Below are 27,901 nucleotides of genomic sequence, written 5' to 3'. Positions count from 1 at the left end.
AATGGCCCCCTTTTTTTGTTAAGTCCTTTTATCCTTAACAGTTACTAATGAGCATTCTAGGAAATCCACCCTTGCAGGAAGTTTCTTGTAGATAATAAGGGAAGCATAGACTTTATATACATGGCGTACGTGAATAGAGTGTGAGTGTGTATAAATTATGTTTCTGAAATTTTGTGATCCTAAGTTTAACTTTGTGGTTTAGTCGCTAAGTTGTGTCCGACTCTTGCGAACCCCTGGACTGTAGCCTGTTAGGCTCCTCTGTCCATGGGATTCTCCAGGCAAGAATACTGGAGTGGGTTACCATTTCCTTCTCCAGAGGATCTTCCCGATCCAGGGATCAAACCCAGGTCTGCTGTACTGCAGGCAGATTCTTTACCGACTGAGCTATGAGGGAAGAAGCCCCAGGTTTAACTTCAGGCAAGGCATTCTGCCCTTGACATGGCTAAATCCATAGTCTAGCCATGGGTGTTTCAAAGTTCAGTTTTCAAACCTGGCAGCATAGTCAGTTGTGGAGCCTTGAATTTTATCTTCTTACATGAACTTTTAAAGTAGATTTTAATTTTCAGAAAAGCTGGGAAGATAGCACAGAGACTTGCCGTATACTCCACACCCAGTTTCTCCTGCTTTTAACAATATATCACTAGAGTTCATTTGCTGCAATTAATGAGCCAATATTAAAACATTATCATTAACTAAAGTCTGCATTTTATTCAGATTTCCTAAGGTTTTTTCTTTGTTTAATTTGATGTCTTTTATTTTTTCTAGACCCCATCCGGAACACCTCATTGCATTTAGTTGCCGTGTCTCCTTAGGCTTTTCTCGGCTGTGACACTTTCTCAAACTTCCCTTGTTTTGGATGACCCTGACAGTTTTGAGGAGTACTGGTGAAATATTTGGTAAAGGGGCCCCCTCCCAATTGAGATCACTCTGATGCTTTTCTCATGATGAGACCCCGACTGTGGGTTTTGGGGAGAAAGACCACAGAGGTCAAGGGCCACCCTCACCACCCTCTGTCAGGGCACCTGCTGTCAACATGACTGACAGGTGTAGAGGTTGACTTTGCTCATCCTTCTGGGTTGGTCTTTGTCAGGTTTTCCAAAAAGGTCCTCTTCCCCACCCTTTCCATATTGTTCTCTGTGTGCAGCCCACGCTTAAAAGGAGTGGCAGTGCATGTTGCACCCCCTTGAGAACAGAATATTGACATAAGTTATTTGTAATTCTCTTTGCATGGGAGATTTTTCTCTTCTCTCCATTCATTTATTTATTTATTCAGTCTTTTATTTCTCAGGCTTCCTTGGTGCCTCAGATGGTAAAGAATCTGCCTGCAATGTGAGAGACCTGAGTTCAATCCCTGGGTCTAGAAGATCCCCTGGAGAAGGGAATGGCTACCCACTCCAGTATTCTTGCCTGGAAAATTCCATGGACACACGCATGTGGACTCCTGGATATTTGTTTATTACTTTGTGTTTTAATCCAATGCTTCCTTACTCTTGTTGGTCAGTTGTTCCAGCATTGGCCATTAGGTGCTTTCATTTAGCTCCTGGGTCCTGGTGACAAACCCCATCCACGTGTTTTTGGTGTAGGGACATATCCTTCCTTTCTGGCACTATAATATACTCCAGGCCTATCTTGAATATTTTCTGTTGCATTCCAAGATAATCAGCCATTTCTCCAAGGAACTGTGGCTCCTTATATTGTAGGTATATGGTATGAAAAACCAGGATATGGACACTGTATGTGCTTGTTGCTATTGGGATATCTTTGGTTTTAGATCCTTTAGAAACAAGGAAATAAATGTGTGCCTACTAATCCATGTGTCTATAGATACTGTATCTAAGTTAAGATAAACATTAGTTTATAACAAGGAGAAGGCAATGGCAACCCACTCCAGTACTCTTGCCTGGAGAATCCCATGGACGGAGGAGCCTGGTAGGCTGCAGTCCATGGGGTCGTGAAGAGTCAGACACGAGTGAGCGACTTCACTTTCACGCATTGGAGAAGGAAATGGCAATCCATTCCTGTGTTCTTGCCTGGAGAATCCCAGGGATGGGGGAGCCTGGTGGGCTGCCATCTATGGGGTCACACAGAGTCGGACACGACTGAAGTGACTTAGCAGCAGCAGCAGCAGCAGCAGCAATTTATAACAATATACTATTGACATATAGGTCAGTATGTAGTTGTATTTTTTTATTTAAATTAATTTATTTATTTTAATTGGGGGGTGATTACTTTATAATATTGTAGTGGTGTTTGGCATACATTGACATGAATCAGCCATGAGTGTACGTATGTTCCCCATCCTGAACCCCCCTCCCACCTCCCTCCCCATCCCATCCCTCTGGGTCATCCCAGTACACTGGCCCTGAGCACCCTGTCTCATGCATCATACCTGGGCTGGCGATCTGTTTCACATATGATAATATACATGTTTCAGTGCTATTCTCTCAGATCATCCCAACCTTGGCCTTCTCCCACAGAGTCCAAAAGACTGTTCTTTACATCTGTGTCTCTTTTGATGTCTTGCATATAGGGTCATTATTACCATCTTTCTAAATTCCATATATATGCGTTAGTATACTGTATTGGTGTTTTTCTTTCTAGCTTACTTCACTCTGTATAATAGGCTCCAGTTTCATCCACCTCATTAGAACTGATTGAAATGCATTCTTCTTAATGGCTGAGTAATATTCCATTGTGTATATGTAGCACAGTTTTCTTATCCATTTATCTGCCAATGGACATCTAAGTTGCTTCCATGTCCTGGCTATTGTAAACAGATGCAGTTGTATTGAAACTCTAAACCGTTATTTAGTTTATAAACTAAAAATAGTTTATAATTTATATAGAGCTTCCAATTCAAATCAATTACCACATGGATCATTTTAGCCTTCCTCCCTTGCTTATCTGAAACCTCCCACTCCAGCAGTGAGAAATCCCTGTGAAACTTATTAAACACCCTTGTGCCTCGGCCCCATGTCCTGAGATTGATTTAGATGCCTACCTGGGATCCAGGCATCTGTATTTTAATAAACTCTAGACAGGTCCGATTTTTCCATCATAGGCTCATGTGCCATGCACTCATCTTTATAGCATTTGCCACAAGTGCCCTCTGAATCTTTTTCTTTATTTTTAGTTGACATCTTTATTTGATTAATGCCTGTCACTCTCTCAAGACAAGAAGTTCCAATGTCTGTTTTGATCGTCATTCTATCCCCAGTAAGTGTGTGTGTGTGTGTGTGTGTGTGTATAATACATTATATATGTATAAGTGATGTGTTAAGTCACTTCAGTCATGTCTGACTCTTTCCGACCCTATGGAGTGTAGCCTGACAGATTCCTCTGTCCGTGGGATTCTCCAGGCAAGAGTACTATAGTGGGTCTTTGATAAATATTTGTTGAATGAATGAGTAAAATTACATATAGCATGATTGAGGAGAAAAGTGATTTACTGAACTGTTCCTACATGCCAAATGCCTTTCTAGATGCTTTAGAAATATGGTTCAGTTTGGAGACTTGAACTGGGTCTGACTGAGTGGGAATCGCGCCCTTTCTGTTGAGGAATCCCTACCATAGGAAGTGCCTGGTCTCCTGCTTTGCATGTCACTGGAGCTCCCATTGGCCTGCGTGCAGCTGTGTGGGTGGCCCAGGAGGAGGCCAGAGGGGGCGAAACGGCAGCACCCATTTAGAGCCTCAGTTCTCCATTAGGAAACCGACTCCTATTTGGTTTGGGGAGGGGGTGTTTTTTCCTGCCTTTTCATGTTTACAATGAAGGTGACATTGATTTACAAGTCAGTGGGCTGAAGCAGGGAAGGGAGACTTCCATGGATGGAAAAGATCAATTAAATGATTATCCCAGCTGCCACACACTAATGCCTTTCTTACTGAAATTTAGAATCCAGGAAGCAGAAGGCCGCCGCATTTAGCCTTTTACAGGAAATCTAATTGCCAACTTTGTGATGCCAAGGTTTATTAAATTGGGAAGAGTTGATATTAGCAGCTGGCATTTCAGGCATTACGGAAAGCTTCCCCCTGGCCACCTGGAATTCTAAATGACTTCCTCTATTTCTTTTTAAGTACTTTGGCTGAAGTTTTAGGAATTTAACACTTTTGTGATTCATATCTTTCTGTTATTTGGGGGTGGGCGGGGCGGGGGAGGGCGGTGTTCCAGGGTGCTGGGGCTTAAAACTCAGCAAGAAGTCAAAAATAGTGAATTCCTACTATGTGCTAGGCACTGGGCTGGTGGCTGGGGATTCCAGCCAGGGGCAAACCCACAGATTTCTGTCTTTTTAGAGTTCTCCACCTAGAATGCTCGTCCTCTAGATCCGTGGGTCCCAGACCGCAGTTGCATGAGAATCACCTGGAGAGCTTGTTCAAGTCCAGACCACTGGGGCCCAACCTCAGCGTCTCTGACTCAGGAGGCCTGGACTGGGCGCTGAGAAGCTGCATTTCTGACAGGTTCCCAGGTGATGCTGATACTGCTGGTCTGGGACAACTGCTGCCCTGAGACTTTGCAGGATCGCTGCCGTTTTGCTGTTAGGTCTTGATTTCAATGTCCGTTCCTTAGGGAGGCCATTCTTGAGTTCCCTGCCATAGCGTCACTCCATCTGTCACCATTCAGTCTCTGTTGCATTTTTTCTCTTTTTTTGGCTGTGCCTTGAGGCTTGCTGGATCTTAGTTCTCAGACCAGAGGTTGAACCCATGCCCCTGGCAGTGGAAGCACAAAGTCCTCCCCACTGGACTCTCAGGGAATTCTCATCTCTGTGTTTTCTTTATAGCATTCTTTATAGCATTGTTCTCTGATACTAACTTGCTGATTAGTTTATTGTCGAGTGTCTCTCCCAGTTCTTGTCCTCCGTAGAAAAAAGCCCCATAGAGTATTCTTACTGCTGCCTCCTCCCAACCTAGAGGGGATACTTGCTGCAGAGTATGTGCTCAGTGAGTACTTGAATGAATGAAGTAATCAATACAAGCATAGTGAGTCTTCGGAGAGAGGGGCATAGGACGCCATGGGAGTGTAATAGGTAGCCCTCAAGTGGGGAAAGACATTTCATTGCATCCTACACAGAGCAGTTTCTGCGCATGGCCTTAATATTTGCTTCAGACACCGCACACCAATATTTTGCTGCAAAGTTATAGGCTGTGGGGTCAGCTGGGAGACTGGTAGGCCACTCTAGATTTGCTTAATTTTTCCATAGCCTTTTTATGGTCCTGTCCCCACTGAAAACAGGTGATCTAAAGAGCAAGTCAGGATTGAGTCTAACAGGCAATTTGAGCACAGAAGGTTTGGTGAGCTCCCAGGTCTCAATTGCTGGACTTAACAGGAAGTGAGCCGTGCCTGAAAAACTTCTAGGACCTTCCTCCTGAAGCCTCCGCTTATTGAAATCTGGAATCCAAGGGCCCTGCACATGCCCAGTAGCCTTTTCAAAACCTCTGCAAATTTGAATGAAGGCTCACACTTTTCCTTTGCAGGAGCAAGATCTCTGGGTAGAAACATGCAGATTTCTGTCCATCAGCCTTTTAGAAGAGATAGAAAGGCAGGCATGCTTGTGCCTTCTTTGACAAAAACAATGTCAGGAAGAAGAAAACACACCCGAGGGTACCACGCAACTAATGGTTTAGAGAAAGGTTTTCAAAACCCCTCTGCAAGAGCTGAAGCATCAGGCTTCTTCCCTTGTGCCGCCCGGTTCAAGTGAAGTCTGTTCAACCCTCAGCCTTTGCCAGGCCTGAGTGAGAGGGGAGCGAGTCCCCAGGTTCGTGTGTCTGGGACAGCAAAAGGAACTGTGATCTCTTTCCCTCGAGTGTGTCATGAAAATAGAAACACAGTCTGATTACTTTGGAGGGCAAAGTGCATGCCATGGGGGAACTGGAGGCGGGGAAAATGGCCGCAGGATGGGGCTGAGGGCCAGCGGGCCGCCCAGAGCGTTGGGGTAACACAAGTGGCCACTATTCAGGAGGTGGCCTGTGTAAGAAAATCTGACCACAGCGGGAGCGTGACTTCAGCTAAAATTAACCTTCGAGGCTTCACGTGCCTCCGCAGTGCTTTGAACTAGACACCCTGGGCGGGTGCAGGCCCTGGACTGCAGGGACTGCGGGCTGTGGGTCGAGCCATGCCTATAAGCATCAACTTGTGGGTTCCTGCCCGGGGCCAGAGTCGGGAGTCCTGCGACCATTATAGAGTGGTAAGCCACCTGGAGGGCCACCGGCAGGGGCCCTGGGGGCAGGTGATGAAGTCTGTCTGCATCTGGGCTTGTGTTTGGAGACAGCTCTAGTTTGTTTTTTGTGCCAGCTGGGACCAGGAGCGCTTTCATCTGCAGAAGCCTTCGCTGAGCTAGCTGTCACCTTGCTGTCGCCTTGTACTTCCTGTGTCCTCACAGGGTGAGGACCCAGTGGTGTATTTTTAGAGCAGATGGGGAAGAATCTGTCTAGAAGTTGTTGATGTCCTGAAAAAGATACAGTTGCCTAAACCAAAGGCAACAGCCCCGGGGTTGGGGTTGGCGGGGGCGGCGGGGGAAGGTCGAAGATGCTAACAGGTGTGGCAGGCCTAGGCCTGTGTTCTCACTTGTGGGTCTCAGCAGGTGCAAACCGGGAGTGAGACTGACCTGTGTTAAGTGGCTGAAGAGGTATAAGGGAGTACTCAGGGGCTTCCCTGTAGAAAGGATCCGTCTGGGAAGCGATCACTCGTTCTGTGAGAGTGGGAATGGCCCAGACAGGGACACTGCTGACCTCTGCCAGCCCTGGTCGGGCAACCTGGACAGGCTGTTTCAGACCGGATGGCGCTTGCCTTCTGTGACTTTCCACCGATCCTGGGGCTCCGTTTGGGAGCTTGCCACACAGCGAAAAGGCAAAATGTACTTCTTTTCCTTTCTGCCTCCTTCACCCTTAGAGCATTAACGTGACCTTCAGGCTGATGGCCACCCTGATGCTTGTGGCCGAGGGGTTCTCTGGGTGGATCAGACTGGTCACTTGGCTATGTTTCCTTTAGTCTGCAAACAATGGTGTAGTTTATTGTCTTCTCCCCCAACCCAGCTTTCTAGGCAACATTATGTTATAAGATATAGTAAGGGCTTATTTTCTGGGAGTGTGTTTTCCTTATTTGTCTCGTGATTACTGTGTGTACCTGACCTTGGAATGCCTGATTGTAAAATGTATAAGTCCGCACCATGTTTGCTTAGATCAGCAAGTAGTCTGTACCTTCCTGTACGTGCAAGGGTATGAATGAAGTTGGCATGAACGATGGAGGAAAAATCTCCCTGCATGAAGCTATCTTCTGATGCAACTTGGAGGCCATTTTCCGTATGACCTGTCTATGGAGCCTTCCAGGTATTTTTTAGCTCCTTCCGTGGCCTCCCTCCTCCAGGCGTGTTGGCTTATTAGAGGCCGGGCCCTGCTGGTACATGGACACGATTGTGTCTTTTGCTTTAGAGGTCTAACCACACCCAGGCCAAGCGTCTTTGGGTTATTATTTTTATGGTGACTTTTCAGCTCCAGGACCTAGGCCCACTACCCCAGGGAAGAGATTTCTTTTGAGGTAGGATGTTAAAAATAGACATTTCGGTAGGAGGAAGTTGTGGTATGTGGTTCTGAGCATCAGTGAACACTTCTCACGTGTTGCATGGGGATTTCCATCTGCTGCTGAGTCTGACAGGACAGACATGGAATTCAAATCCCGATTTTCTTAGGAAGAGGATTCCCTCCCCTTCTGTCCTAGAACTTCCTGCCATCCCAGCCAGCCAACGACCTGGCCTGGTGTTTGTTCCTGCCGAGCTACATCCCCATGGTTGGGCTGAGTGAGAACACCTGGGCCGCCGTGCTGGTGCTCAGCTTTAATCGGCTCAGCTCTCCTGTTCCTCATCTGTCAAGTGGGGAGAAGCAATGTGGCAGTCTCCCCTTTTCCCCAGAATTGTGGGGTGGCTCAGGTTAGACTGTCTCTACAGAAGAGCTGTCTAAACTGTAAGCACCGCAGGTGGGAGGCAGTGGCTGAGCTGTAATTAGGACTTTATTCTTCTTCTTGAGACGAATCAATTGGGGCTTTCTTCTAGGACTTTGTAGAATAAATAGTATCTTTGTGCAAATCATTCTTTTGTGCTGTGGGCCAGGTTGGCCCCTTCTTTCCCGGGGGCCAGCTTGGTATCTGGTAGTCTTCCTAGTGACAGCCTATTGTAGAAATACAAAACACAGAAACCCCAAGACTCCCCAGGCCTGAGAGCTCTGACATCTGGGCTGGAGAGGAGCCCAGGGCACAATGACCACTTCCACTGTGGCCAAGTCTCTTGGCCATGGAGTTGCTCAGAAAGGAAGGGGACTCCTACTAAACAGAGACTGAGCAGGGCAGCGTGTCCTGGGGCGGAGCAATGCCAGCCACTGCTGGGAACTGCCTGCCTCCAGAGATTTTTAAAGCCTTTGTCACACAACTTTCCCACAAGTGGCACTGTGCTGTCCTTGCCAGGCCTAGTGCCTCTCTGCCCAATGGGATGCCGCTCTGATAGTTTTTGAGGATGCCAGACCTTCTAAGGTTCACCTGGGAGCCCCTGGACCTTCTTTGATAAGCATTGTCATCCCTCCTTGGGTACTTGTGTGCATGGGCTCAGAGGGGCTGCACATTTTTCTCATCAATTCTTAATATAAGTTCAGGAGACCTGGGTTCGATCCCTGGGTTGGGAAGATCCCCTGGAGGAGGGCATGGCAACCCACTCCAGTCTTCTTGCCTGGAGAATCTTCACGGACAGAGGAGCCTGGCAGACTACATTCCACAGGGTCGCAAAAAGTCGGACATGACTGAGCGACTAAGCGCACACACACAAGCACTTGGTACCACTGTCTCCGTTTTACTGATGAAGAAACTGAGCTTGCCTTTAAGTGACTTTCCTAGATTTGGGTACATTCAGAGGTGCAGCCAGGATTTGCTCTCAGATCTGGCCTCACCCTTGTAACCACGGCACATCATTTTTTCCTGGTCACTAACAAAATTCAAAAAATTCGTGGATGTTGTCTTTCTCCTGTGCCAACCATAAACCTGCTTGGAAGTGAGCAAGGAGCAAGGAGATGTGGTACCCCATTTATTTTCCAGGGCCGCTCAGCTGTTCCCCTGACCCCTTTCTCTAGGTGGAACCAGAGGAGAACCCCATCACCTTCCTTTGTCCTCGCCTCCAATCGCAGCCCCTGATGCAAGAAAGGAGCCTGCCCCAACCTCCATGTATGGGGTCTTTTCTGGACCTGCTTTTCCCTGATGAATCAGTGTGTTTTGGCTCTTGAATCTCAAGAAACCTGACCTGGGGGAAATCCTTCAACTATCATCCTCAGGTTTCCTGGGTAAAGGAGCATCCTTAAATAATTACCAAGAATGCACACAGTTTGTCCTGGGGGTTGTGAATTTTAATGAACAATGTATTGTTTATATAAGCCGCTCACCTGCAGTGATCTGATTGGCCCTGAAAAATCTTTTTAACATTTAAAGAAAACCTCTCTCCCAAACTTGCCAGTGTGATTGCCTTTCCCTGTATCCATATCCTGACAGTAAAGTATTGATGACCCCGTTGGGAATGTAAATGTTGGCTGGGAACAGTGACTCACCAGGCCATCCCTGGCAGAGTTGCATACCTGGGACCTCAGAAGCCTGGTGGAATGGAGTGGAACACTAGTCAGGTGAGTTTTGATCACCAGGGTCAGGCTGAGACAGGGCCAGGACCCAGTGCCTGGGCACCGGGAGCTTTGTGAGCTGAGCCAGTTGGGACACCTTGGTGGGTGGCGGAGTCAGTGTGAGGAGCAGGAAGGGGCGGGGCAGCTTGTGGACCATAAATATTTGGGAGACTAAAGCCAGAATCCAAGAGACTGTTGTGCAGGAGAGGATGAGGCAGCCAAGAGGGCCCGTCAGCCAGCATTCCTGGAGTGAGTGCCTGTCCACGAACACCCTGTTCCGTGCCGCACAGGGATACGGAGAGCTGGCCGTCCACCCACTTGGCTCTGTGGACAAAGCTCTTCACTCTTGAATATGAGTCACCTAATCGTGGCTCTCTCCTGTCCTGTCACCCACTGAGACACAGGACTTGGCACCTCTAGGCCTTCCTAAGGATTCCACTTGCCCTAGAAAGCACTGGTAAGAATATAGATTTTTATTGAAGATTTCAAAGGATAGAGTTTATATCATGTACAACTTTGTCAAATGCCCCCTTGATCTCGTTTCCAGGGCTTCTTCCCTCCTCCCACCCACGCAGCTTCTCTGCTTCCCAGTCTGTCCAGCTGCAAACCTCTTGTCTCTCTCCCCCTGAATTCTTTCTTTCTAATGCTAAGCTTTTTAGCACTCACCTAAATTTGCACACTCATACCCACTATTTTACGTAACAAAAAACCCTCCACCTTCTTGTGGGGTAAAGGGGAGAGGGAAAAATAACGAATATCCCCCCCTACCTGTGTATGCCTACTGGTGGTCAACAGTGGGCTCACAACTGAGAGAGAGCACTTGCTGCTTTCCAAGATCAGTCCTCCTACCGAGGCTGACCTCAGACTACCAAACAGCATCTCTGAATTGAGTTCGCAAGTTGTTGTTCAGTGGCTCAGTCGTGTCCGACTCTTTGCAGCACACCAGGCTCCTGGAGTTTGCTCAAACTCCTGTCCATTGAGTCGGTGATGCCATCCAATCCTGTCATCCTCTGTCGCTGCCTTCTCTTCTTGGTCTCAATATTTCCCAGCAAGAAATGTGCATAATACTATTTCCCTCATACAGATAGCAAGAGTACTGGAGTGGGTTGTAGTAGGGATATAATAGATGTAAATCAGTTTAAACATAAACAGTAGTAAAATGTAGAAAGATGAATGGAAAGTGATGAGTTTTGACTCTGACCACCTTTAAAAATTTAATTGTAAGTTTATATAATTTAATTTTAAAGTATATATAATACTGTTTACGTACAGGCCAGAAAGCCTGAGTGAATCTGTGATGACACAGCGATCTGTGTTAGTCTTGCAGCGGTGATGGAGGGATGGATGGATCACAAAGAGCTGCAAGGAAGTTCTTGGGGTTGGTGGAAATGTCTGTTATCTTGATGGTAGTGGTGGTTTCATGGGTCTGTATAGATCAGAATGCATCAAATTGTACAGTTTAGATATATGCAGGTCATTAGATGTAAACTAAATCTCAGTAAAATTAGAAAAAGAATTTTAAATTAAACAATTTTAGATGAGATATTTTCTTTTTTCAGGATGTTCCATTTTCTAAGTTCAGCTTTATCATACAAAAGAGTACATTTTTATTTGCTTCATGTATATTTTATTGTGATCTCATGGCTGATTTGACTGTATATTTTTAGGTCCATACAGGGCCGTATATTTAAGTTTGGGGATAACATAAAAGCGGTTTAACTTAAATTATCCTAACTTTCTTCAACTATAACTTTAGAGTTAGATCACTGGAGGTTCTTCTGTCACTGAAATTCTGTCGTTGTGATTATGGATGAATTAACTGGTCTCTTGGGATTCAGAATCACCTCATAAGACAGCACTGTAGCGGGATCAGGAATATCTACTGATGGAGATCAGGAATGTCGCATCATTTCCTATTCATCCTTTCAGAGAATGTTTTGAATAAATTTCAGGCTAATTTGGTAATGCAAAGTTGGACAACCAGAAAACAGTGCGGCCCAAAGGTGAAAACTCAGTCTTTGGTATCTTATTTTTGATGCAACTGTAAATGGGAGTGTTTTCTTAAATTTCTCTTTCTGATAATTCCTTTATCACTAATGGCTGGTTAACAACCAACTCACAGATTTCCTGAAAGTTTAACCAATCAACTCTCCTGAGCTAGTGCAAGGCTGCTGTAGCATATTGTGTGTGGGGGTGTGTGTGTCTTTTTAAATAGCACTTTAATATCCAGAGAAGGCAATGGCATCCCACTCCAGTACTCTTGCCTGGAAAATCCCATGGACAGAGGAGCCTGGTAGGCTGCAGTCCATGGGGTCGCTAGGAGTCGGACACGACTGAGCGACTTCACTTTCCCTTTAATATCCATGGTCAAGTGGGTCCTGCTACTATGTTGCTGGAAGTTCTCCCAGGGAAGTGTCACTTACCAGTGCCCATTCGATACCTTGTGCTAAGACTGGTCTGAAAGATACATGAATCATCATCTTGACTTAAGGGGCTTTATGTTATAGGCAGTGAAAGGGAACAAATTCATTCATCCATCCCCTGTATTCATCTGCCTGTCCATCTGAACATTCACCAATCTACCCCTCTCTTTCTCTTCCATCCATCCACCCATTGACCCTGCAGTAAATCAGTAAGTACTTGTTTATTGAGCTCCTGTAGTGAGTCAGGCATTGTGCTAGAGTTTCAGAGGTGTGGAAAACTTGTTCTCTACCTTGGAGAAGACCCTGTTGGACATGTCAATGGTTATAGTAGCCATGATGAAGACATGTGCAGAGTGCTTTTGGAGCCAGAGAAGAGGGAACAAAGAATTTCCTGATGGGAGTGAGACAGTGAGTTGGGAATGGCTTTACAGGGATTGACACCTGACTGGGCTTGTAAGACACCAAATAAGCATTTGCCAGGTGGTGGGGAAGAGATGGCTCTGCTGGAGAGAGAATGGTGTGGGCAGAGGCACAGGGCTGGGAGCTGGTACACAGGTATATCCAATTGTAGGTGTATTAGGAGTTCAGAGGAGGGAGAGAAGCCTGGCAGTCAGGGCTGGTTTCCAGAAAAGAGAATCCTGCTAAACGGAGGGGTGTGGAAGGACACACCAGACCAGAAAACCCACAGGTGGGGACCGAAGGTTAACATGGCAGAGACCCCATGTGTGAGTGGCGTACCAGAGGGATCTGTGGGTGGGGGGCATGGAGACAAGGCAGGAGAGGAAGCTCACATTTAAATGTTCTACCTATATGCCAGGCACTGTGCAAGCCCTTTGCAAACATTTTCATTTAGTCCTCACAATAGTCCTTGTAGTAGATAATTATCCCATATTACAGATGTGGAAACTGAGGCTCAGAAAGTGGTTTGCTCAAGTCACAAAGCGTTGGCATACTGTGCAAATATGTGCGGTCCCTTAGATCTAACATTTCACTTTATGCACTCAGCAGTCCTGTGAAGAGGAAACTGAGACTCAGAGAGGTTAAGCAACCTGCCAGAAGTTACCTAGGACTCCAAGGTAACTGGGCCCAGTGGAGCCAAAATCCTGGGGAGCCTGTGCTTAGGGAGCTAAACTGAGGCATTCTGGCAGGACAGAGGGTGACAAGAAACAATGGTCGGCATCCCCTTACCTGCAGCCTGCAGGTAAGGGGAACTGTGCGGGCTTGGAGGACCAGAAGGAGGCTGAAGTTTAGAAGGTTGTTTCATGACCAGACTGGAGGGAGGTCTATATTGTTACCCAGGTTGTCACCAGCCCCTCAGGTGTGGCCACCCTGCCAGCCAGCTCTCAAAAGCTCTTGAGTTTGGGAACCTTCACACGCCAAGAGTGTGCTCAGCAGCTCCCCCTACCGGCAGCCCCGTCTCCTCCTCCCCTCCTTGCCCTCCTGGAGGGGCCTGGTTCCCATCACAGCCAAAGGGGAAGCACTTGGAGAGAAAGTATCTCTAATCAGTCAGTAACTAATGAACACAGGAAGGGAGAGAAAATACTCGAAAAATTTCAAGTGGGCTCTGATATTTGACTTTCTTGGAGATGCTAGACATCCTGGTCAAAAGCTACTCAGATCTTCTAAGGTTGGAGTGGGTGAGAGGGGGGTTTATTTTGAAGCCTCTGGTGGTAGGTCTTCATCCTTATGTGGCCTTGTTTGACTTTCCAGGGAGGCCCTCGGGAGATCTGGGTGCACATTTGAGGTGAGAGCTGGTAGCCGTAGGACCAGGTGGCCTGGGTCAAATGGAGCGTCGCCTTTTATTAGCTGTGTGACCCTGTGTACGTTTCTTAACCTTTTAGAGCCTCAGTTTTCCAGCCTGTAAAATGGGGATGATTCATTTAGTCCACAGGTATTTGGTGAGTCCCTACTGTGTGCCAGGCACCATATTGGATGTTTTGGAAAAATTCAGTGAGCAAAATAAGAATTTCTGTTCTCCTGCAGCTGTCACTCTGGTGTGGGAAGACGTTGTAGATGACAGGTACGCAACGCCTGGCACTCAGCAGGTTCTCAACAGCAGCCCAGCTCCCCTTGTGCACAGGTGGTGGCCATCAGCTGGGAAATGAACAGGAAAGGACTGTGTGTCCTGTCGAGAGTGGTGCAGAGCAGCATTCATCCCAGGAGCACAGGGCACAAGCACGCCAGGGGCATCCCAGGCATCAAAGGTGACTCAGCCTAAGGTGTGGGGTGAGCAGGCACCTGTGTGCTCCTCCCCGAGATCTCGCCAGTGCCTCCCAACAAGTTCGCCAGCCTGGTGTATTTTTCTAGAGGCACAGTTGCAAAACCTCCGGAGTTGCTGTACACACCCACCTGTGACTGGTTGGTGTTCCCGCAAGACAATGCCACCATTGTGTGGCTGTGGGCCCTTCCCCCGCAGCCCTGGCTCACTTCAGGCTGGAGAAACTGGGCGAGTTTACTCCTGAACATTTCCCATCTGGATACAGCCCAGCGGTGGGAACCCCTGTTGTATTGGCCTTTTTATTTTTGTGATAGTGACACTGCTATGATGTTGGCTTTGTGCTTTGGTGACATGGGAAAGTGTCAGCCCCCCTCTTGGGTCCATTAGGCGTGAGTGACAAGTGGCCAGCTCTGTTCCCAGGGGCAGGAGCCAGGGACACTGAGGTGGCTGCTGTGCAATGAGCCTTGCGCTCTCTGCCTGCTTTTCCCACGCAGCTGTGACGCTCTCCCGTCTGTGGCCGGCGGTTCCTACGTGGGTCTCTGAGGAGCTGTGTGGCCTCTTTAGGAGCCAGAGTCTCTGCTTTCAAAGGCTGCATTCTTGTGTGTGAAATTGGGAAAGTCATTTCCCCTCTCAGCCTCTGTTTTCTCATCTGTAAAATGGGAGAAATGATACCTGCCTCGCAATGAGTTGGGAACTAAAGGAGTCGATTGTTGGGCAAGTGCTCACAGTGCATGGCATCGTCCTCATGGTAATACTAACTGGCACCACCATGCTGTGTGCCCTTGCTATGCGCTGGGCATTATTAGATGTCCTCTTTGCAGTCTTATAAGAACCTGAATAGCGAGTTGATCCATTTTACAGATGAGAAAATGAAGGCCCAGATGTATAGTTTAAGGAACTTGCCCGTGATAACTTGCAGGAAGTGGTTGAGGCATGTCTGAAACATAAGCAGTCTGACTCTAAAAGGCGCTCTTCTTTTATCAGCTCACTGTAGAATTTGGCTGATGGTAGTTAGCATCTTGTACAAGAGCGAGATCTAGCATAGGCAGCTGCTCTGGCAGAGTTTGCTCAATGCACTGTGGCACGCTTGTGGCTCTGAGCACCTTATGTTGACTTGACATCATTCAGGGGTAAAGCAGAAAGAAAGGTGTTGTGGAGGTGGGGGAGGGGAGGGGTGGAAATTCAAATTAGTGGCAAGCTCTGCCCTCCTCTACTTACCTGCTCTGTGTTGACATGTGTGTATCCCTTTGGAACAAGAGTATACCTGTGGACTGGTGTCAGGGTGCATCTGGTTATGCAGGCAAGTAGGTTAGAGATCTCTTTAAGAAAATTGAAGCTATCAAGGGAACATCTCAGGCAAGGATGGGCACGATAAAAGACAGAAACAGTAAGGACCTAAGAGAAGCAAAAAGATGAAGAAGCGGTAGCAAGAATACACAGAAGAACTATACAAGAAAGGTCATCAAGAGCCAGATAACTCAAGAGCCAGACAGACATCCTGGAGTGAGAAGTCAAGTGAGCCTTAGGGAGCATGCATCACGACGAACAAAGCTAGTGGAGGTGACAGAATTCCAGAAGAGCTATTGAAAATCCTTAAAAAAATGGTGCTGTTCAAGTGTTGCACTCAGTATGTCAGCAAATTTGGAAAACTCAGCAGTGGCCAGAGGTTACTGCTGTTAGAAGCAGAGAGAACCAGCAGTGGGCGCCTTTGTCAGCCTGCTTCTGTCTTCTGGGTCCAGACAGGGATACATACTCCTTGGTATAAACAAGTTCCTGTGAATCCGGTTCCAAAATGTATATTGAGCTTGGGGACTGGCAGTACCATTCGGCACATGCTCAGGTTGGAGATACAGACCCTGGTCACATCTTGGTGCTCTGGGAGCCCAGCTTACTAGCAGTCTCACTGTCTAGAAACCAGCTAAGAGCCAAGAGGCCTCCCCTTCTGACCCTCAGAGCATCAGAGGGGTACCACGAAAGCCTGCACACTTAGATGTATTCTCCTCAGTGGAAAAGTCCCATTAAGGCCCTGGCTTGAATGGTACTTCTTTTCCTCTACACCCAATTTTAAAGGACTCTGGGGTCTTAAAGACAGTCCAGTAACTCTGCAGCCTTAAGGGCATCCTGGAATGCATCAAAATGCTATTCATAGTGATATCCATGGGTCCTCAAGGAAAACATGGAATTGGGTTAATTTAAAAAGCACGATTCATGATAATCTTAGGAAAGAGTCCCAGTGACATAGTTAAAAACGGTGGCTTTCAAAAGAGGAAGCTCTCAGCAATTTAGAATGACATATTCCCCTGAAACGTACATTAATTTGAATATGAATGCATGCGTGCGTGCATGCTAAGTTGCTTCAGTCGTGTCCGACTCTTTGCAACCCCATGGACCGTAGCCCATCAGGCTCCTCTCTCCATGGGATTCCCCAGTCAAGAATATTGGAGTGGGTAGCCATTCCCTTCTCCATTTGAAGATGAGTAACCACTATTTATTCAGTGTTGGGCTCCAGACGCTGTGTTAACCACTGACATACATGCTCTCTTGTGTCTATAAGGCATACCTGCATATCACCACCATGTAAGTGAGGGCCCCCCTGACTCACCATGGGCCACCGGACTGGATGGCAAAGATATGGATGGAAGAGTCATTGCCCTCCAGGGTGAGTATGTAGTAAGAATCAAAGTCACCAAGCAAAACCGGATTCTTCCTTTGAGAAAACAGCAGCCCCAGTGTTTGGGCTCAGCCTCTGCTGTCCTCTGTGGCCTTGAGCAAAAGATTGGCTTCTCTGGGCTCCCTGTCTTTTTCCAGTGTATAGGGCTGGGGCATCATTCGCCCGTTTGAATGTTTATTTCAAGGCAGTGATTTTAATCAAGGCAGGGTCTACCTTAAGAGAGGATATCTTAGACTGTGATGGGGAGAGCGGGAACATGGGAAAAAGCCACCAGCTAATAACTTCAGGCCCCTCACTTCACCCCAGGCGGTTGGAATGATCTGTGGACATGTGACCACACCTGTGGGGTAGGACCAGGCTTCTTGCTAGCTGCTAGGGATGCAGAAGTGACTGTGGTAACTAGCTTTGCCCTTAGTAACAAATGGTGTATTTTGATTTTCTTAAAACTGTGACTGATTGAATAATCACTCTTTGTGTATTCAGGTGCTGGGTGGACACTGTACGATTGTTGCCATGTCATTTTTGTACTTTGGGACAATCAAAACTAAGCCATTTTAACCACACACTGCACAGTCATGGAAGCAATATGATGTTGAAGTCTACAGTGAGACCTTGAATGGAGTCCAGACAATAGGTTCTCTTTACAACTGATTGGCTGGAAACCACCTCAGATGCTATTAATAAACGACTAGTGTATCTTGAATCTCCACACTGGCATTTCCTGCTGAGAGATTCATTTGCACCCTTTTCCTCCTGTAACTGCTGTGCTAATTCTATCTTCTGCCTTTTGGATCCATCAGGCAGCCCAACATGTTGGTCTGGACTTAAGAGTTGTTACGGTAACGACTTTAAGTGCAGTTATTGTATAGAATTTGGGGAGGTTTCTTCCTTCCAGTGCTAGCCATCCCCCCTTCACTGGAGAGCTAATTGCAGTAGAAACTTGGCACCTTCCCCATTGGTTTAACAACAGTGCAATTTTTTTATCAGTTTTCTTGTTACAACTAATAATCAGGTTCTTTACCTCACTTGATCTGTCAAGACTTTCCCTCTTTGATTTCAGCCTGTTTGATATGAAATGAGGTGGAGCTGTAAGCAAACAAACGACACGCTGCTTGAAATCCTGTCAAGGCTCATAAAGTGAATCAAAACGAATTCGCTCTCAGCTGTCATTGTCTTCCTTCCCCTTTTTTCTTTTTGAGCTTTGACAGAACTCCTTTCCCTCACCAAGTGCTTCTGGAGCACTGACGAAGTCTCCCACCAGAGCCTGTGGGGAGAGTGGTGAACTCAGTGAGATGAGTCAGAGTGGGAAAGACTCCTGCGGATACTAGTGGGAGACAATTCTAGAGCCTGTTCCTCTAGAATTTTTACTCTGGAATGATGTGATAATTTGGAGTTGGATGTGGTGATGATGGTTTTACTCTTTCCCAAAACTGTGTGGTTCTTTGCCTTGCGCATTTCTACTGAAAGGTCACCCATCAAGGATCGGTGGGCTCCAGGGAGCCCACCTAGAGCAGCAGCAGTTCTAAGTCTCTAGAACCCTGGGGAAGGAGAGGTTCTGGAGAAGTTGATTCTGGATGGCTGAGGCTCAGACAGGATGCCCTGCGTGCTATCGCCCTTGCTTAAGATCTTTCAAACACACTCTGTTCCATTTTCTGTTGAGTTTCTGAACCTGATGAAGTCCTTAATGACTAAGGATGTGGTGAGCTTATTTTTCAAAGGTACTTCTAGGAAGAATGGTAGTTATTGCATGGGCTACTGAAACAGTAATTGAGGGGGAGGGCCCTGAGCTGTGTCAGTGCTTAGCATGACCCATAAAAACTGTATTTCTTAAAATGAATCTAGGCATTTTCCTGTGACTCATTTCTTCAGAAAGTTGAGAGCTAGGGAGAGGAAACTCCAGATAAATTAATGATTCTTGTTTGGGTCCTGATTAGTGAGCTTGCACTATGGAGTGATTTATTTTCTCTATTCCTTCCTCTTTTCAATCAGTAAAGAGACTTGAGATCCTGGTTTGAGTATTTGCTGAGAGCTCATGTTAAGTCACCAGTGTAATCAGTTTCTCAAGGATCTGCCTTTTTGCTCTCTGCTCAGCTCAACTCCACAACCACTTACCAAGCCCCTCCTGTGCCCCCTTCTTGAGAGGCACGTCTGGGCCCAGTGATGGGCAGGACACCATCTTTGCCCCCAATCTGCGAGTGGGGGTGAGGTGATGGTGCCAGCGTACAGGTTCCCTGCTTTGTATGCAGCTTGGGATGCAATTGGGTAATCAATAGTGAACTTCATGGAGGACCAGCATAGGAATGGAGTTCTGCTGCGTGGTCCCGGTGGAGGCCCTCAGATGGGTGGGGTGGCAGGAGTTCAGAGGTGGGGGAAGTGTGAGGTCCAGTTTTCCTGGGGTAATAATAATTGTAATTATTCCTGAGCACTTGCTCAATGTAGGCACATTACACCATTCAGTCCCTATGACACAGACTGGCTACTTCTTTCTGTAAAGAACCGGACAGTAAATATTTGAGGATTTGTGGGCCAGAAGTCTGTATCACAATTATTCAGCTGTGCCATTGTGGTGTGTAAGCAGCTACAGATGGCAGATGGATGTGGCTGGGTTCCCACAGAGTTTTGTTTACAGAAGCAGGTGGCCCATTGGGTTTGGCCTGTGTACAGTTGGCCAGTCCCTGCCTTATTGTGTATTTGGTATGATCCCCATTTTATGGAGGATAAAACTGAGGTACAGAGAGGTGGACAGAAATTCACTTGCCAAGGGCCAGCTTGGCTTGGTCAGTGCCCAAGCCCACGCTCTTAACTTTCACACACACCACCTGCCCTGCAAGGTTGGACACCGGCTGGGGAAGAGTGGGTGGATGCGAAGACTGCCTTGAGCCAGTGTGAAAAGTCTACCTTTAGCTCAGTGGGGAGCCGTTGATGATTTTTGGAGCAGGTGACAGGATTAGAGGTGTGCTGTTGGAACATGCAGTGGTGTGTAGGTGGATTCACCACCTACAGGAGTTCACCTACAGGAGAAGAAGAGCTCTTGTTTTAAACAGCTTTGAGTAGAGACGGTCACTTCTCTAGCAGAGCCATTGCTGGCCACTGTAGAATTAAGTTCTCCCTGGTATACCAGATACCTGCGTGGCCTCCCCAGGACTCCACACTGTGTGTGTGTAGGTACCCTTGGACTTGCTGAGAGAAGCTTGCTTAACCTTGGTTTCCTGCTGATCTGTGCACACACATGGAGGGCTGGCTTTAGAGAGAGTATGTCTGTTTTAAAATACCCTTAATCACCTAAGAAGGGAATAAGCAGAGGTACCTGAGTTGCTTCCCACTCAGCGGGGTTCTTGCCTATGGCCTGTTCTCACCTCAGCTGGCGGTTGTGGGGCAGATGGCTTTAAGCTTTGGGATATTCTCTTGGTCTCTGGCAGCCCACTCCAGTATTCTTGCCTGGAGAATTCCAGGGACAGAGGAGCCTGGTGGGCTGCCGTCTGTTGGGTCGCAGAGTCGGACACAACTGAAGCGACTTACCAGCAGCAGCTTGGTCCCTCAGACCCTCAACTGGTAGGATCCCTCCAGGGCCTGAGACATCCCTGGGGGTATATCTCCTACTTAAGGATGGATGCCTCACTGTCCATACCAGCCTGGCCGGTTTCTGGCCTGCTTGTCTTTTCCATCTACCCTGGTTTGTGATTGCAGACAGAGTGCTCCAGACTCTTGAAATTGTACCTTGTGACGAAAGAGAAGGGGAGTGAGTCCTTGACTCATTTGTGTCCTGGAGGTTCAGGGTAGAGGCTGTGGCTGGTTTTGTTCTGGCCCATTTTATAATGCTGGGAGTCACCTTTCTCGTTATTCCTTTTATTTACTGGACACTTAGCATGTCTCTGGAGAAGGCAATGGCACCCCACTCCAGTACTCTTGCCTAGAAAACCCCATGGACGGAGGAGCCTGGTAGGCTGCAGTCCATGGGGTTGCGAAGAGTTGGACACGACTGAGCAACTTCACTTTCACTTTTCACTTTCATGCATTGGAGAAGGAAATGGCAACCCACTCCAGTGTTCTTGCCTGGAGAATCCCAGGGACAGGGGAGCCTGGTGGGCTGCCGTCTATGGGTCACACGGTGTCAGACACGACTGAAGTGACTTAGCAGCAGCAGCAGCAGCAGCAGCATGTCTCGGATTCTGTGTTCTTTATGTATATGGACTTGTTTCACCCTCATAATCACCTGATGATGTGTAGGTGTTATTATTTCCCTCGTGAGCACACCCAGGCCAAAGGTCACAGATGTACTAGGCAGCCTGGCAGCTAATGTTTAAAGCTGTCTGCTCATGCCTCCTCATGACCACCCACTGCCTCTGCTTCCCGAGCCCCACGTGGGTGAGGACAGGGGCTTCCAGGTGGCACTTCATTGAATTCTAAACAACTACCTTCTGAAGTAGGCCTGGCTGTACCCATTTTACAGCTGGATAAACTGAGGCCCAGGAAAGTCAAGTGACTTGGCTAAGAAAAGTCACGTGACAGCAAGGAATCGATTTGGAGCTTTTATCTACATGTAAACAGTTCTTTCAGCGTGAACATAACTGAATAGAGGAATGAGTCTTGTCAGTAGGAGGGTGTCATGGAGGGGCTGAGTGATTTGAATAATTTATACTCATATTCAGAGAAGCAGTGTTGAGCGCATCTAAAGGATTCTAGAGCCAGTCAGCCTGGGTTCAAATCCTGGGCTCTGCCCCTGCCCGGTGACCTTGGATGAGTTCCTTTACCTCCCTGCACTTCAGGTTTCTCTTCTGAAGCATAGACGCAGTAGTGGCATCTACCACACAGAATGAGGATGCAGTGAGTTAATATGTGTTAAGTATTTGTACCAGTGTGGGGCATGTATTAGGCTCCATGTTAGTTGTTACTCAGCTCCTACTCTGTGTAAGCCACTATTTTTAAAAAATATGTTGTATCAGTCCTCATAAGAACTGACAAGTACACAGTATCGATCCCATATTGCAGATAGGAAAACCTCGGCTCAGAGAGTTAAAGTGCTCAGCTAAGGTCAGACACCCATTCCTCCACACCTGCCCATCGGGAAGTTCTAACGTGCCTCTTGCTATTGTAGGTCCTTGGGCTACATCATTGAACAAAACAACCCCAAACCCCAACCCTGGGAAGCCTCTAGAGTTGGGACTTGAACCCTGGTCTTTCTCTTTCCTTTTGAATGTTTTTCCCCTTCCCTCTCTCCCTCTTAACAATTTCATCCAGGGATCATTGACCTTTCAGACTGGCCGTTGTAGTGATCAAGATGGCACTCCACTTCCTTAGATATTTCTCAGTGCTTGTGAAATTGAAAAATGATCTTGCTGTATTAAATTTTTGATCTGACAACTTGGGAGTCTTGAGGGAAGAAAGTAATGGACAGGAGTTTTCTGTTCTCAGCACTTGATGAAGTAGAAAGGGCACATCCACCTTGTCCACCCTTGAGAAGAGGCCTTCACTGTCCCAGTTGGAGTAGTCAGAGGCGCCCCTCCCTGGAAGGGTCCTGCTTTGCAAGTCCAGGCACTGGCCCTTGAACCCACATTTTGGGAGTTTTGAAGGGCAGCACCCCATTGTATGAGACTCCTCTGATGAGCAGAGTGTTGGGAAGAGCAGGATGGAGGGGGCAGGGCTGGGGCAGGGGTAGGGCTTCCAGTGCTCTGTGAGTCCCTCGAGATCTCAGAGCAGGCCGGCTGATGGAGGTGCAATGATGGGCTGCATCATTGCAGTGGAAACCTCAAATGGGTTAGTGCATGAACTGCAGCCGCTGACATGACCCAGCTGAGAGAGGGGACACTTCTCTTAATGAGCAGCCATATGTTCATTTCCCTCCTGGGGGAAAAGAAGAAAAGGTTCTGATAAACACCTTGATGTTCCCCCAACAAATTCACAAGTCCTCATAGGAAACTTAGCACGCAGACCTGATGAGGAGCTTTTCAGTTTTGTTTTCAGCTTGTGTCACCGTGGGAGAAAGTTTTCAGGCGAGAGTCCTCCTGGTTTGTCGGCCTGTTGGAAGAAAACATTCTTTGTGCCCGTGGCTCTGTGACTGGGAGGGGCGGGTCTGTGTGTCCCGCAGAAGGGTCTGCTTTCCTGATCCCGTGACCGCCCAGCCTCTGCCTTGCGGGTTGTGCTCACCAATGCTGTGTTTAAGTGTGTTGGAATTTGCTGGGGGATTTTTGTTGTTGTTGCCGTTCACAGAATCCCAACAGTGAACACGATGCCGGGCTTTTAAATTAAGCTGATTAGATCTGAGATGATTGTGAGGCCATTAATAACTCCACTCACACAAGAGTAATTGAAGGGTGCTGTGTTTTGGTACTTGGCTCCCTTACAAGGGACCCAGGCTCCTGAGAACTCCTTTCCCTGAAATGGCCCATGAAAAGATTGCCCGTTGGGTGGTAACCTCCCCATACGTTTTCTCAATAAAGAGAAAAAGATGCGAAGGGGCCGGGTCGGGCGGTGGGGTGGGGGAGACCGCGCCTGCATTTAGAGCCTCAGCCTCTCAGAGCCGTCTGGTGCCGACTGTTTAGTTCCGTGTCCCCTGTCCCATTCAGACCTCTGCGTGTTTTGAGGCTTTCTTTAGCTTTCTCCTGAGCCTTTGACGGCAGATCTCTCAATAGGTGAAAGCCCGGCTCTGGCCAGCTGAATGCCCCACGGGCACAATGCACTGCATGTTAATGGCGAGGGCTGGCCCCAGACAGCTCGCTGGCGGGACAGTGGCTCCTGTGCTGGCCCTGCAGCTGCTGGGAACGCTGAGATGGGATCTGACGGGGTTCCTAAAGTTGCCTGTGTGCTTTCTTGCAGATCTACACGGACTGGGCCAATCACTATCTAGCCAAATCAGGCCACAAGCGTCTCATTAAGGATCTCCAGCAAGATGTGACGGATGGTGTCCTTCTAGCCCAGATTATCCAGGTTGTAGGTAAGAGCAGATTTGACCTCGGGGGGTGGGGTTGAGGGGGGTGGGTGGATGAGTCACCATGGAGACCAGTCCAACAGGGGTCGAGTCTGGCAAGTGGGGATGGAACCCTGACATCATCTGAAAAGGCAGTGTTTGTGTCCCGCGTGTTGACGGTTTATTTGACTCTGTTTTGTGCCGGAGGAGGCTGGGCACCAGCTCGTTTTGCCTGATAAGATCACCTACAGAGCAATCTCATCTTGATTTCTCCAGGAAGAGACTGGCCATGGCTGGGGGGAAAGGCTTGTGGTTTATAGAGGGGCTGTCTGTCCCCCTTCTTCCCTCCTATCATCTTTCTGGCTCTCTTATTGCCCCCTCGATGATGTGCTTTTTTGTGGATTATTCTGGAAATATTTCCAAAAAAAGAAAAGGCAACATGAGGCTGCTTCTTCCTTGTGAACTTTAATTGGGTCTCAGAAATCAAAGGCTCAGTCTCTGCAGAGGGCTGGTTCTGGTTTTAATACTGGGGGAAGGGAACTGGAGCAGCGGGATTTTTAATGCCTTGGCCGTGTGCTGCAGGAGAAGAAGAGTTATTCTGGGCAGGCACGTGGGTGGAGGCTGTGCACAGCTTTGCCTTGGTTCTTCGGGGAAGCACCCCAGTGGTCCTGCCTGAGAACTCAGAGCAGACCGTGGAGGCGGGAGGTCAATTAGATGGCATTAGGCTGATTGTTGTCGCTGGCAGCCTCGGCAGCCAACTCATGCCAAGGGAGAAGAAAGAAAAAAAAAAGAAGCCCCAGCCCCTCGGGCGTGTTGTTATGGAAAAGTTGCTTATCCTTCAAGTATGAGAGGCAGCCGTGTGTAGCTGTAGCTCTGCTCACGTCTGTGGAGATCGTACCTAAAAATACAGGCAAGTAGGCCTAAGGTGAAACTTTCAGAGTGCCATTTAGAGAGAAAGATGCTTCCTCACTGTCCTAAGATTGAAGACCAACTTCCGTTGGTCCTTCTTTTTCTTTCCTTTTTCTCTCCTTCCCTGCATTAGTTTGCTGTTGCTATATAACAGATTGCCACAAACTTAATGACGTAAAAGAATGTCTGTTCACTACCTCACAATTTCTGTGCATCAGAGGTACACACACGGCTTAGCTGGGTGACTCTGCAGGGCCAGAGTCAAGGTGCTGGCCAGGGTAAGTTTTCATCTGGAGTTGACTGGGTAGGAGGGTCAAGCTTGCTCAGATTATTGAGGCCACTCCCATCTCCTAGAAGACCCTCTCAGTTCTTTGAGACATGGGTCTCTGAACATGGACTCTGCTACCTGTTTCCCCGTCTTTAAAATGGACACATGGAATTCCCTTGTGGTCCAGTGGTTAGGACTCTGTGATTCCACTGCAGGGAGCAGGAGTGCAATCCCTGATTGGGGAACTAAGATCCCGCATATTATGTGGTGTGGCCAAAGGGGAAAAAATGATTTTTAAAAAGCAATTAAAACAAGTGAAATAAAATAGGCACAGCCATGCCTGCTTTTGGGCTTCGCTGATAGCTCAGTTGGTAAAGAATCTGCTTGCCATTCAGGAGATCCCAGTTCGATTCCTGGGTTGGGAAGATCCCCTGGAGAAGGGAAAGGCTACCCATTCCAGAATTCTTGGGCTTCCCTTATGGCTCAGCTGGTAAAGAATCTGCCTGCAATGTGGGAGACTTGGGTTCGATCCCTGGGTTGGGAAGATCCCCTGGAGAAGGGAAAGGCTACCCACTCCCATATTCTGGCCTGTGGACTGTATAGTCCATGAGGTTGCCAAGAGTCGGACGTGACTGAGTGACTTTCACTTTCATACCTGCTTTGTCTGATCTTGTGGCAATCTTGTGAAGTGTAAAGTAGACATCAGATGTGAAACGTGCTTGGATACTGTGAAGTGTTTCTGGATAGGACTTGGTAGCCACTGCCTCAAAAGGTATGTGTAGAAAGATGAAGAGGCCTTGGAATCGATGTCAGAGTGTGTCATGATAGACCAGTTATGTGTGTCAGGGCCCAGGGTTGGTGAATGTGTATGGCAAACTTACTAAGCATAGTGCTATGGAAATATAAGCTATGGAGATGTAAGCTGCTGCTGCTGCTAAGCCACTTCAGTCATGTCCGACTCTGTGCGACCCCATAGATGGCAGCCCACCAGGCTCCTCCGTCCCTGGGATTTTCCAGGCAAGATCACTGGAGTGGGTTGCCGTTTCCTTCTCAAGGGGATCTTCCTGACCCAGGGATCGAACCCGGGCCTTCTCCATGGAAATGTAAGCTAGCATGGTTTTTATCATTGCTCAGGAGGATGCTTCCATGAATCTATTCTGATGAGATGAACTCCCAAGACAGTGACCTCTCTGAGACTGAGCTACTAGACTGTGATTTCAAAGGCTCAAGTTAGTACCACCAATTCCCAGAATTGGAGTCCTAGAGACTCCATCTTGTGCTGAACAGAAGTCCAGTGGTTACAATTGCTCTTTGGCTGGAGACCTCCTCCTACTGATTCTTGAAAAGTCAGTTTCCCTCCGATCCCCTACCTAGCTCTCTCCCAGGCAGAGCTGGAGGGGACCCTCCTCTGTCATCCCACTGACTGCTGTATTGGGCCTGGCTCTCCATAGGTCTGGCTCTGAGTCATCTTCCTTCATGGGTTCACAGCACTGAACGTGGTGTCTGGTGTGCAGTGATGTTCACAAGAAGTTGAGCTGATTAGTTTAGGGATGAGAGTGTCGCTCACTGCAGCCATGGCTTCCCTAAGCCTGCGTTGGCTTGTTTCCCACAGGCGGCCTGGATGTTTCCCCTTCTCAGTGTGTAGTGTTCTCCTGAGTATTCCTCTCATCTCTTTGTCACCCTCCTCCTTTCCAGGATGGGCTGCAACTCTAAGGTTTGGAAGTGAGTGAGTGAGTGAAGTTGCTCAGTCGTGTCCGACTCTTTACGACCCTATGGACTGTAGCCTACCAGGCTCCTCCCTCCATGGGATTCTCCAGACAAGAGTTCTGGAGTGGATTGCCATTTCCTTCTCCAGGGGATCTTCCCGACCCAGGGATCGAACCCAGGTCTCCCGCATTCCAGGCAGATGCTTTAACCTCTGAGCTTTTAAAAGCCTCAACCTGATGTATGAATTGCTTCTAGGAAAAGTAGTCAGCAGACTCTATTAAATGCTTCCTAGGATGGGCAACTAACTACCTCCACAGCTAGTTCTAATGATGGAGAGTTAGAGTCTTTTAAAAGCTCTTCTTTCATTAAGTCAAAATCTGCCCCCTCCATGGTAGTATCTCCCTGCAAGTGCTGGTTGTACACTCCAGGGCTACAAAGAGCAATCTGATCTGAGACAACTAGAGCATCAGTATAACTGAGGGCCATTGTGGATTAGAGTTGGACTGTGAAGAAGGCTGAGCGCCGAAAAATTGATGCTTTTGAACTGTGGTGTTGGAGAAGACTCTTGAGAGTCCCTTGGACTGCAAGGAGATCCAACCAGTCCATTCTGAAGGAGATCAGCCCTGGGATTTCTTTGGAAGGAATGATGCTAAAGCTGAAACTCCAGTACTTTGGCCACCTCATGGGAAGAGATGACTCATTGGAAAAGACTTTGATGCTGGGAGGGATTGGGGGCAGGAGGAGAAGGGGATGACAGAGGATGAGATGGCTGGATGGCATCACTGACTCGATGGACATGAGTCTGAGTGAACTCCGGGAGTTGGTGATGGACAGGGAGGCCTGGCGTGCTGAGATTCATGGGGTCGCAAAGAGTCGGACACGACTGAGCGACTGATCTGATCTGATTGTGGATTATACCCATGGAATAAAATAGGAGTGTACAAATCTATATGCTGCTAGATAAATAAACAGATGATATATCAATGGAAGAGAAGAGAGGCCTCAACAGGAGAATGCTGGCTGATGAAAGGAGAAGGAGTTGCAGCTGTGATGGTAAACGTTCGTTAAGGCAAGAATCACCAGTGGGAGCTGAAATCCAAGGGAGAACGTTTGATGGAGAGCAGCTGTGTGCGTGGTCTCAAAGTGGCTCTTCACGGATGCTGTA

At 47.8% G+C, this 27,901-nt stretch overlaps 1 protein-coding gene across 5 annotated transcripts in view; it reads left to right on the top strand.

The window, feature by feature from the left end:
* Positions 1-27,901, top strand: part of NAV2 (neuron navigator 2) — a 423,432-nt gene that overhangs the window by 111,883 nt on the left and 283,648 nt on the right. For all 5 annotated transcript variants that reach the window (XM_070365222.1, XM_070365224.1, XM_070365225.1 and 2 more), the window contains exon 2: positions 23,762-23,879. In XM_070365222.1, the coding sequence (XP_070221323.1) occupies positions 23,762-23,879 (118 nt within the window). The remainder of the gene's footprint in view (positions 1-23,761; positions 23,880-27,901) is intronic.

This window comes from Bos mutus, chromosome 29 (genome assembly GCF_027580195.1).
Source record: "Bos mutus isolate GX-2022 chromosome 29, NWIPB_WYAK_1.1, whole genome shotgun sequence".
NCBI lineage: Eukaryota > Metazoa > Chordata > Mammalia > Artiodactyla > Bovidae > Bos > Bos mutus.
This window is presented reverse-complemented; position numbering and strand designations above follow the sequence as displayed.